Source organism: Phodopus roborovskii, unplaced genomic scaffold (assembly GCF_943737965.1).
Source record: "Phodopus roborovskii unplaced genomic scaffold, PHOROB, whole genome shotgun sequence".
Classification (NCBI taxonomy): Eukaryota; Metazoa; Chordata; class Mammalia; order Rodentia; family Cricetidae; genus Phodopus; species Phodopus roborovskii.
Window position 1 is genome coordinate 43,521,535 of NW_026126517.1, and position 12,260 is coordinate 43,533,794.

A 12,260-nucleotide genomic window follows, 5' to 3' on the forward strand; every position below is an offset into this window, starting at 1 on the left:
GTAGAGGGGATGACCTTCAACGACTTCTGCTGGGGGAGGAGGCTCTTAATAAGAAGCCCTATGTCCTGAACCTTGACACTACTACCCAGGAAACCACCCTTGGAGCTCAGGGAGGCCAATCTTGATGCTGCTGCTAACGACGATGATAAGGCTAACAGAGAAACTGCTCCTCCTGCTGCTGTTGCTGCAACTCATGCTAAGGCTCAGAACTAATGTACAGCCCAACACAGAAGTGGAGGCTGATGCTGATGCTGGGATCTTAGCACACAGCTCCCTAGCTGCCAATTCTGCCAACAAGCTGCTTCTGTCTGGATGAAGGCTGCTAAAGCAGACACAGTGAGGTACCATTACTCACCGAGAAGCACTGATAACACAATGTCAGTTTCATGCTGGGGAAGTAAGGTCTCCGTGACACTCTGCTTACTTCTCTAGCTTTGGCTTCTGAAGTTCTCTGCCCTACACCACATGTTTAGGCACATGGGTCTTTCTTCCTATTGCCAAGTCTCACCTCATCTCTGTTAAGGGCTTTACTCCTGCTCTCCTCTACCTGGAACCTGGTTCTTTCCATCCTCTGGGTTCAGCTTGAATGTATGTCCCAAGAGACCTATCTTGACCACCCTAGCTAGCAATGGGTCTAACTCCTGAATACCAAACTGCTCTGGATTGCCCTGTTTTATACTATGGCAGTATCAGTCTATGGTGCCATTTAATGCATTCACTTATCCATGATTTATCTTCTCTCATGACCTGATGAGGTTAGAATAGGCCTTATTTGGTTTCATCCTCAGAACGTGTTCTGGCATATAGTTGGGGCTCCATGAGTCTTGAGGGAAAAATGAAGACAAAGGTGGCCTGCTTCATCCTAGAGAGGATGTGATCTCAAATGTTGGAGTTGGAATCTGAAGCAGCAGCCAAAGGGAGAGCTGACATGAACTGGGTCACTGCACTAGAGCCAAGAGTGGTGGGTTTGGAATTTGGACTCTGGTCAATGTGATGCTAAGTACCCCAGTCTTAACCTTCACAGTCTTGGTCTGGCTCATCTACAAGGGGAATTAGCAGTGCTAGCCTTTCCCACCTCGTCCAGTTGCTGTGAGGATCAACTGGGATAATAAACATAAACACCTTTCAGAAATCAAGAACTCCAGACAGCCATGACACAGAAAAATTGTGACTTTGCAGCCTCTTGCCATCCTCACACACTTTGTTGTGTCACTTCATCAACAGGGCATAGGGACCCCAGCCAACCTCCTTATGCACAGGCTGGGGCCAGCTGAGCTTGTGAAGGTGTGACACTGTCTCCTGAGCCAGTGCAGCTCCTGAGGCGCAGCAAGAGAGAGGGGTACAGCAACCCAGGGATGCAGCGAACAGCGGCGCCCAGGAAGTACTGCCCCATCCTGGTTACTTGACAGGTGACTGACATGCAGAGGGAAAATTTTTTTTCTTCTGAGAAGATTTGAAAAATAATTTTATTTATTAAAATTGTAATTTATTATTATTAGTGTGTGTGCAGTCGTCTATCCCTTTATGTGGGTTTTGGGGGCCAAATTTAGGTTGTCAAGCCTGTGAAGGAGGTGTTTTACCTGCTGAGCCATCTCACTGGCCCCTGGTTATATGTGTGTGTGTGTGTGTGTGTGTGTGTGTGTGTGTGTGTGTTTTAAGTGAGTTCTGGAGGGGCTGGAGAAATGGTTCAGCAGTTAAAAACACTTGCTCCTCTCTTGGAGTGCCCAAGTTCAGTTCCCAGAACCCACATCAAGTAGCTCACAACTATCTCTAACTTCAGCTCCACTGGCCTCCTTGGGTACCTGTACTCATGCTCACATACCTACATGCTGACACGCACCACACATACTGCTCCAGCCTGGCCCCTGTTCCCTTCCCTTTATCCTCACAATGTCTTCAACCAACTGTTCACCAGGCCTGGATGACTTACCCTTCTAGGTTTCTCCCAAATCCTTAGGCTTGTCTGGACCCCTGAACCATCAACACAGTCCATGTCTCTGTCACCTACTTCCTATCAGTTTTCCCAACCAACCACATATTGTTTACATCAAAGGCCATTTGCCTAAGCCTCATGCAGGCTGCACAGGAAAAAGTGAAAGGCAGTCCCCAAGCCCCATCCATACCTGGGTTTCGGGGTCACTGGAGCCCAGGCTGGCAGCCCCCAGCTTGACCACCTCGGCAAGCTGGGTAATGGTAGCTGCAGAGGACTGAGCTGCCTGGGCCAGCTTGTCTGGAGTAGACGCAGCCCCTGACACGAGCAGCTTCGTATCTTCCACCAAGGCCTTGGCTGTCTTCAGTATGTTCTCCCTGAGAAGGCAGGGAGGCCAGAGAGCCGGGAGAAACAGAACAAAACTTGTTCACTTGCAGTTGGGAAGGAAGGAGATCCTCTCACGGGGGCTTTGGGGAGAGAGGCCCCAGTGATGCACCCGCCTCTTGAGGGGTGGGGAGTCTTCCATACATGTGAGGTTGGAGTCTCGACCGGTATGGAGTGGGATTGGGAGCACAGCTCCAGAGAAGGGCTCAGCACTGTAGCGGGGTGGAAGCATCATTTCTTCCTATGGCCCCATGATCTCTGCAGATTATTTCCCAGCCACACTAGACTGCAAGGGTGCACAGCTTGTACAAGGTGCCTGGGAATCAGAGCTCAAGGGGCCAGGCTCCAGGACAGACAGCAGAGCACAGAGTCTTCACTCTATCACAGCCTTTGGGCTGGAGGGACAAGAAAGGGGCTGGACACGTGATGAGAGTTTAGGCGTTATGAGCAGTAAGCACGCAGAGTCACTGACACAGGTATGCTCAATGAAGGCTCCAGGGAGGCTTTGAGAAGTGACTGCTAAATATGCCTGCTTCTGCTTCTCCTGGTCCTGCTGGGTCTGTGGGAAGTCAGATGGGCAACTCCCTGGTACACAAACATCAATAAGCTAGCCTCGGTTGGGAAAGACTGTTTCTAACTTGTTAAAGGAGCTTATTCTGACCCCGTGGTTCATATCCCCTACTTTGAATCTTGTTGAAATCAAAGTGGATACCCACATTTCTGAGTCCTGGGCAGGGTGAGGTGACCAAATGTGATCACCAGTCTTGGGCATGCCAGCTGGAGTTTCCCCCAGTACCTGTGATCTGCAAAGGTCTCCCCATTCTCTGCATTCAGTGTCCCTGCTGTTGCAAACATGATGGTGGTATCCAGGTCGGCAATGATCCCAGAAACAGCAGTAGCAGCAGTGATGCATGCTTGGGTCCCCTTGTTCCCAGCCTGGAGAGCGGACAGCACCAAGGATACCTGTAAGGTAGAAAGGTGATGTAAAGGAGAACCCGGGAATGCAGAAAGTGAGACTGAAACATCATGCCACAATTGAAAACACTGAGTTCTCTGTCTTAGAGCTGATGCAGCACAAGGTTAGAGCCAAGGGCCTGGGTCTGAATACCAGCTTCACTATTCACAGGTCACCTGACCTTAGGCAGCCTTCTTCATTGCACCAAGCCTCAGTTTCCTTGAATGCAAAACAGTTAAAACATAGTATGTGCAATGTGCCCAAAAAGGTGTTTGTAGGTCACGACTATTCCTGGGTGGGCAGTGCTCACCAAGTCACTATGGTGCTTCTGACACCACACTGAGCAATCAGGTTTAGGCTCCTAATGTGGGTGCAACTTTCCACCCTTCAGTTAGGTCTAAAAGGAACAACCACAGTTAATACTCATCATTTGCCTCGCCATGCAGGATAGGCCACTTTCCAGAGTGGGTCCCAGTCAGGCTCCTGCTGCTGTCACCATCCACTGCTAAGTAGTGATACGGTGACCTGAGGCTCCATCAAGTTGGCACACTCCATTCCAGAAATCCAGGGTGCCAGCTTCTACCCTCATCCCTTCCTGTTCCCAGAGACATTTCCTACAACCACAGCCGGATTGCCCAACACATTCACAATCAAGCCATGTGTCCATCTGTCCACCATTTGTCAAGTCTGCCAGCTACTGAGTTCCCCACATATCCCTTCCTGCTCAGGGTAAGTGCTTTGCCCTGCCCTCTTCCACCAGCTCCGATGTGCTCATCTAGTGAGCTATAGCTCCAAGTCCCCTCTAGGATGTCTCTCTATTCTCTTTGCAGAGAGGTAGTTCTGCTCCAGGATTCCGAGTACACTATCCCTGTCCTTAGGACAGCTCATTGTCCTGTAGATTAGAAACAGTTTGTCACAGGGCAGCCAAAGACTGTTTACTCTCTGCCTGCATACCCGCTATTCTTGGCTGAGGCTGACCCATGTAAATGCTTTGTAAATACACACACCATGTGTGTGAAGGGGTGGGGTCTGGGTGGGGGCAAGGTCAAACTTGGGGTGTTGTCTTCAGTTGTTCTGAAAACTGCTCTTTTTCTTCTACCCCCAGGTGGTGGTAGTAGGGTGGGATGGATAGGGTGGGACAGCCTCTCTCACTGAAAGCAGACAGATTCTATTAGAGCAGTTGTCTAGTAAGCTGCAGGGCTCTGCTTGTCCCTGCTCATCTGGGCTGGGATTATAAGGTAATACACTTCTTGAAGAATGATGAAGCAGGGGAGTTAAGGCATGAATAAGAGGCATGGAGTTTGGGGTGTTCTTTCTTGTACCCCCTCAGGTTTCAGGAGACTTGTGGGTGTAGTCTGGCAGGATGGACACAGGGACCATTTTCTCCAAGAGAAGCCCACAAAGAGTTGTCTCTTCTGGGATGGTTGGCTTTAATTGTCAACTTGCCACAACCTAGTCTCACCTGGGAAGAGAATCTCAAAATGGAACTGTCTTTAAGATCAGGTTTTGCTAGTGGAACTATTGAGTTCTTCCTTTTCAACTTATTTATTTATTTATTTGTTGTCCCCAGAGAGGCCAGAAGATGTTGTGACCCTGGGACTGGAGTTACAGATAGTTGTGAGCCCCCATTTGGGAGTGGGGAATCAAACCCAGGACCTCTGGAAGAGTAACTGGTGTTTTTGACCACTGAGCCAACTCTCCAGTAGTGGATTTTTCCTTAACTGGGTTAATTGAGGTGAACCCACTGTGGGTGGTACCAGGCCCTGGTATTGGGCCATGGACTGTGTAAGAGCAGAGGAAGCTAGCTAGCTGAGCATGAAGCATACAGTCATTCCTTTCTTCTGCCCCTGACTGTGGCTGTGAGGTCACTAACTGTCCTAAGTTCCTGTTGTTGTGATTTCCCCCACAAAAGGGTTGTAACCTATGAGCTACAATAAACCCTTTTCTCCCCTAAGTTGCTTTTTGTCACAGCAACAAAAAAGCTAGGACACCTACTCATTTGTCTGACCCTTCCTTAAGTACCGCTAGGTCTCACCAGGAAAAGATGAGTCAGACTGGCATAGGGCTGGTCTGGGAACAAAGTCAACAGTTTCTGGAAAGAACTCTTAGGATGGGTGACAAAGGCTATGGAATGTCTTAAGTAAGTGTGTGTGTGTGTGTGTGTGTGTGTGTGTGTGTGTGTGTGTGTAAGATATTCTCAGACAGGGTGAAAGAAGAGCCCAGAAACAGTCCCATCCACTGTGGAAGCTGTACAAATCAAACAACAGGCATTTACTGAGCATCTATTAGCCACTGGGTCTGACACAAAGGTAGACAATGGGCGCACAGATGGGAGACACTCTACTTATACCCCAAGATATGCAGGAATAAGATACACAGGAAAAGTGACCTACAGCAAGAACTCGCCAAAAGGCTAGTTGGTAGGAACTGGCCACCTCCCCACCTCTGTCCCTCTCTACATGTCCCAAGTTAGGCTACTGTGCTTTGAGAAGCAGAGAGACCAAAGCCAGCTCAGGGTGATTCTGTATGCTGCTTGGGTGCCTGGGGAACTGGGCAAGACCTTTGAAGGGAGGGGAGGTGCCTTCCTCCAGCTCAGAGATTTAATTCTTACTGTGGAGCTCAGAGGCTGGCCAGTCCTGCCGACTGGGGGGAGGATGCCAGATGAAGGTTCAGCCTGGTCCAGGACTGGGTGACAGAGCAGCCTCTGTAAGCAGCTTCCCATTGAGCACTTCCTCTGCCTGGCCCTCCAGCCATGTCGCCAAGTTTCTGAATAATATAGAGCTCTATGCACACAGAAGAGAAGAGGAACTGCACACATGGATGCTCCAGCCTGCCCTACTCACAGCTGCAACAGCTGCCACAGGAGTGCTCTGATCCAGAAACAAAGCTAGGGGCTTGCATCCTGGGGGGTGGGTAGAGGGGGAATGATAAAAGAGCTACCGGACACGAAGGGAAGATGTAATGCGGGTCTTGTTAGCTAGGGAAACATCATGGGAGAAAGGGATTCTTGAGGAAAGCATAGAGGATAGGGCTACTTTGTTAAATGCTTAACTGCACACCTGGCACAGTACCAGACACTTACCTTGATTCTGTGAGTCAGAGATTATACATTTGTGTGCTCGTTTTATGGATGAGGAAATTGAGACTTGGACAGATGATGTAACTGATACACTGTTTAAGCCCTGATGGCTGCACCCCGACCATCTCCCCCAGTAGGAGCCAGGGCAGGTTTCTCCTCCTCCATGGTACAGCAGAACATCAGGTGACTGTCTAAAGTCACGGAGACCACTTGGTTATACACCAAGCAGATTCCAGTCTTTTTGTTTGTTCTTGCCTTTGGAGACGGACAGGGTCTCACTGTATAGCCGGGGCTGGCTCTCTGGCCTCAGCCTGCCCTATGCTGGGATTTTGGCTACAGCACTCTACCGAACTCTTTCAGTTTTTCAGTCCCAGCTCTAGCACTTAAGGGAAACCAACTGTTGCAGGGTAGGCTGTGGCAGCTGCCTTCCCCTGGCTGACCCGGATGCTGATTTAGGTAGGGCCACCTGTAGGGGGTCCCTGCTTGTACCAGGGTGCCTCTGCTTTGCTCTGAATTTCTCAGGTCCTATGGATCCTGTGACAGCGGCCTTACTGGGGAGGATCTGGGTTTTGAGGGAGACAGCTGCCTTAGCTGGATTAAATTTTGGTTTCATCCCCACCAGAGCTGGTCACGTTAAATGTCAGTGCTCGGCACAATGGTTATATTCATCTTACCTAGAGGGGGCCCCTTACCTTCTCAGTGACGGAACGGGCACACTCGATCAGCTCCCTCTTGGTGTAGCTGTCTGTGGGGCATACCTGGAGGGCCCCTGCCTTCTGTACCAGGAAGATACAGCCATGGCCCAGGTCCTGCACACGTGTGCGAATCTGGAATCCAATCTACAGAGGCAAAGCCAGAAGGGGAAAGGAGTGTGAGGGACCCTGCCATCTAGGCCTGCCCTAGGTGGAAAATTTCTCTTGTGCCCTCTGGGAGCCCAGTTAGGAAAATTCCATTCTATCTGGAACCCCTGTCTGGTGAAGTACGGAATTTTAGTTGATTTACCTTCCTGTAAAATGACTGTAAAAATGCCCACAGCCTCCATTAAGCAAGCCTGTAGCTCACTGCTGTATGTTTATCTTTTTTGAGGGTCTAGCTCATCTGGATCCCAAGCTACCCAAGAGAATAAACCCGAGAAATAGATGTTCTTCAGACTGGGCTCTGTGGGATAGTTGTTATTATTATTCATTGAATAAGCATCTACTGAGTTCCCACAGTACACCAAGGCCTCTTCTTTACATTTCATTCCATGAGTTAAAAGTACACTTTACCATTGAGCATAATTTAAAGTGGTCAGATTTTCGTAAAACTGGTATATTCACCAAACAGAACACCCCCTCCTGAACTGTATTCACGGTGAGGACAATCACATGGAGCCCAGGCTTCCTGAGCCGGGTTTGACTTTCCCTCTTCAGCTCCAAAGGCTCAGCGGGCACACACTCCTATTTCATTTATTTACTTGATTTTAACAAATTAAGGCAGGACCTCACAGAGTCCAGTCAAACTGAGTGTAACTGAGGATGAGTTTGAACTTCTGATCCTCCTGCCTCCACCTCTCAAGTGCTGGGACTATAGGCATGTGCTATACCAAATCTAGTCTTTGTGGGGCTGGGGTGGAACCCAGGGCCACACACATGTTAGACTAGCACTCTACCAATATACTGCACGGGCATGCATTTCATTAAGGATGCTGGACTGAGCGATTAGAAGGGCTAGTCTGCCTACGAGAAGCCAAATAACTTCACTACAGCTGGGCTGCCAGCTGTCTCCGTTAAGTCCCACACTGTCCTTCCACTTGCCCAAAGCATGCGTCCCTCTAGTTATGTTCTGTGCCAGTTTTCACTCTGAGTTTGGTAAATATGGTCACAAGTGAACTACCTTCCAGAGAAGTCACTAAAAAGAAGAGCAAAACCTTGAAGCATGAGTTAATAGTACAGTCAAGGACCGACATTAGCTACAAGCCAGGGCTTCTCCTAGCATCTATCAAGAATGCTTGCCAAAAGGTCTCAGATATTGTAAATAATTCTGGGGAGATTCCAGCCCTGGGGACACTATTGCCTGCTTCTATCGCATTAGTCAAAGCTTAGGAAAGAGTGACTCTGGAGAGTGGGAAGACTGTAAATGTTTGCTTTCCTACTATAGAAATACTGACTGCTTGGGGGGGGGGGGTACCGCACTTTGAAAGTCATTTAGCAGAAAGTTCGCTAGATGCAGAAGGGTGAGCATATGCTTTCCAGATGCCTTCTTAGTGTGGACACCAGGCCACAGTCCAGGCTGTGCTGCTGACCCTCTCTGTGTGAACGCACATAGGAAAGGGAGCCTGGGAGTCTACAGCATGCCATCTCTGTACATGTTTGCACTGATGCAGCAAGGCCATACCACTGAGAGGGAAATGATGCTTGCTTACATCAGGAATGCCATTCAAGTAGTCACTGTTTGAGACAGAGTCATGCCCAGGCTGTCCAGAACTCTCGATCCCCTTGCTTCGGCTGCCCGAGTGCAGAGATAATCAGGCTGAAATGCTGATGGCTTTACACATAACATCAAGGTGAAGCTAGGAGATGTGACATTAGTTTCAGACTCAACTTGGTTCTTACGAGCTGCCACAGAGTTTAACACCATGTATCCAAGGGTCAGCAGTAAATGAAAGGTGGGGGCTCTTAGATGAAGAATGATCACAGATCCCCAAGTGACAGGGGACTGTGGGAGAAGAAAACAGTGGAAGTAGCACCCAGAGGATTAAAACAAAAACAAAAACCCTCTAATTTAAGTTTTTAGGAGTGGTTTCAATAAGAACAGAATTGTGTTAAACTCTCCAGGCTTGCGCCTGATTATCTCTGAAATGGAGGACACATGATCCTTGTCTTGCATACTTTGCTGAAGATAAATGGGTGGTACTGGCCACAGCACCTGGGCTGGGCACTCATCGCTCTCACTACTCTTCAGGTTACTATGAGATGGTGGAGTGCTTAAACACAAGAGGACCAGACTCAACACAGTCTGCTGGCAATGCCACTGGAAATTTTTATGGCTGGGGAGCTTCCTAGAAAGGGAATACACTCTCAAGATTATGTTTAAACTGATAAGCACCAAGAATTGCCCAGTTCCCAAAGCAACATTAAATTTCTCAGCAAGTCTGGCCCAACTTTGCAAGACCCACAGGGTGGATTGAATGTCCGACCTGTGTTTATTGTAAAGGAATGCTGCTCAAAGACACACGACTGAGGGTTTTAAATGGGCAACTTTAGGAAAGCATTGCTTGAGCTCCAACAAAAAGCCTCAGATCCCTTCCCCGCTCAAAGAAAAAACACTGTGGAGAAAACCATCTGCTTTGGTGCCTTAAAGGAAAAAAAAAAAAAAAAAAAAAAAAAAAAAAAAGCCCTGGCCTTGGTAGTTTTAGATCCAATTACAGCGGGGAAGGGGAGAGTTGTCTAAGAAAAACGGATCATTTTCCCTTTACTGATCAAGACAAAACAAAACAAGATGACGTTTTACACACTTTAAAAGCAACTTGGTCCAGAATTGCTTCCCTGGAGGACCTTATGAGAGTTAGACAAGGGTGGCATTGGAACTTGTCAGCTCAACTTAGAAAACATAGCAGGAAGAACTGTGTGAACAACAAGACCAGGCATCACTTTCTCTCCACCAGATAACAAGTTTTGGGTGGATTGTTTTTTTATTATTTAAATTCTAGAGTGTACATCCACCCCACCTGGGGTGCAGGCTGTTTCCTGGCCAGTCACTTTACAAATCCTTTCCCTGGCTTCCAAAGTGGTGATGTGATCTTCCCCAAGGACAGAACTACAGACACTAAATCTTTTCCCCAGGACTTACATTTGGGAGCTGTGGCTCCTAGGATCTCAGTCCCTCCATCCCTCTGTCCCTCCCTCCGTCCCTCTCTCTGTCCTTCCTTCTCTTCTTCCCATTTTCAGCCTCTCCCCTCTCTGTTTGTCTGTATGCTGGTGCATGCGTGCATATGTAAACACCATAGGTCAATGTCAGGTATCTTCCTCAATTCTCTCCACCTTACTCTTTGCACCTGGGACTCAAATGATTTGGCTAGACTTGCTGACCAGTGAGCCCCAGCCTAGTCTCTACCCCCCCCCCCAGCACTAAGATTATAAGCACATGCAGCTTTTTACATGGGGGCTGAGGATCTGAACGCAATTCCTCATGTTTGTAGAGGACTGAGCCATTTCCCTGCCCTCTCTGTTCTCTGCATTCAGAGAGGAACTAATCTTAAATTGCAAAGCTGCCAGAGGGGTTTTCACTTTTCTGAAGACTTTCCACAGTGTTATTAACAAAGCCTTGAGTTTTCCATGGAAAAATAAACAGAGAAAGATCCTGTTTGATGTTCGAGGACAGAGGTCCTGCTTTTCCTGTAATTGTCACATTGTGGAAAAGACCAGAATTTGGACTCGGCAGGGCATACCGCAGACTCTGCAGGAAGGGCTTCCCGCTTGCCCTAGATATAAATATTTTCACATGGTGGGATATGGGACACTCTTGGGTATACAAATAACTTCCATAGTTTTGGTATTCTTAAAAAAAAAAAAAAAAAAAAGAAAGAAAGAAAGAAAGAAAAAGAAAAGAAAAGAAAAAACTTTCATTGCTTCAGGGACCTCCTAACCTTCTCAGTTTCCCCCAAGCATCTGCCTGGCAAATGCATACAAGGGAACGTTCCTGCACAAGCCACTGGTAATCTTATATTCTTGCTGCCATTTTTGGCTGTGGCTCATAGTGCTCTTGGGCTTGGGCTGTAAAATACATCTCAAGATGCCCCAGTGAAAATAGCAAACCTTACTGACAATGTCACAGGTAAAAACCCAGCACCCAGCAAGGTGATGCTTCATGGTTAGTGATATATTTTTTTTCTTGCTGCCTAGGTACTGTTGTCCTTTCTGTGTTGCAGCAAGGGTTAATACTGCACTGGAGGGGGCGCAGCTCATGAGAACTCTGTTACGGAAAGGGCAGGCCAGTGTTCCAAATCCAGACATGCGGGTGGATCCCATGTGCAAGGCTTTCCGTGGCAAGGGGGCCAACCTCCCTGGCAATCATGGTTTCTGTTTGCAATCCCCTCTCAAAGCCAAACACTTCTTTCCTTTGTGCTAACGTTTCCTGACTGCAGCACAAGTTCTCTTCTACTTGTTTATGAAATTCAAAATTATATGTTGATCAAACAAATTATATGTCTAGATAAATTACAGACTAGAATTATAGTCTAGTCTTACTAAAACAGGGAGACTATTCAAAAAGAAAGAGAAGGAGAATGAGGAGAAGGAAGAAGAGGATGCAGAGGAAGAAAAGGAAGAGGAGGAGGGGGAGATGCATAAAAGGAATCAAGGTTCAGTATTTTTCTTGGTGACTTAACCTAATTACTACAAATGCAATTATTTGTGCAGAAGCTTAACCGAATTTGCTCTGCAATCTGAAGACAGGGGCAGGGTTAGAAAGTGAAGGAACTCCATGCTAGATATATATGTACCTTCATACATATATATGATATGTCTGCTCACATGCATTGTTATGACACATGTTAGAAAGTGATGTGCTTTGGGTTTGTGTTGCTACAGCTGTTTCTAGAAGCCTCTGTTAGACCTGACTACTCCCAGCATAATCAGCAGCACTGGGTAGGTGGGGGCAGTATCTGTCATTTCAGGGAATGAGCAGACCAGCTGAAAACCTTGGCTTCCATAGCCCCAAGCGTTCAGGTAAATACTGAACAGGATTTACATTCAATAAACGGCTTGCTTTTCACAGAATGCATTACCTGTATCTTCCCGTGTTCCCGTAGTCCCTCTATCATTCTGAATCCCAGAATGAACCTTCTAAAAGGAGCCACATGGTTTCTTGGGCCCTAGACACCCTTCTAGGTGTTCACACTAACACAGCTCCACTAGGCCCTCTGGGTCCCC

General features: G+C 47.7%; 1 protein-coding gene across 1 annotated transcript in view; it reads right to left on the minus strand.

Moving 5' to 3' along the window:
• The window catches only part of Tln2 (talin 2), a 401,603-nt gene that overhangs the window by 35,149 nt on the left and 354,194 nt on the right, over nucleotides 1-12,260 (minus strand). The window contains exons 46-48 of the mRNA XM_051197857.1: nucleotides 7,041-7,187; nucleotides 3,111-3,277; nucleotides 2,124-2,307 (exon numbers count right to left, since the gene is read on the minus strand). Coding sequence (XP_051053814.1) covers nucleotides 2,124-2,307; nucleotides 3,111-3,277; nucleotides 7,041-7,187 — 498 coding nt within the window. The remainder of the gene's footprint in view (nucleotides 1-2,123; nucleotides 2,308-3,110; nucleotides 3,278-7,040; nucleotides 7,188-12,260) is intronic.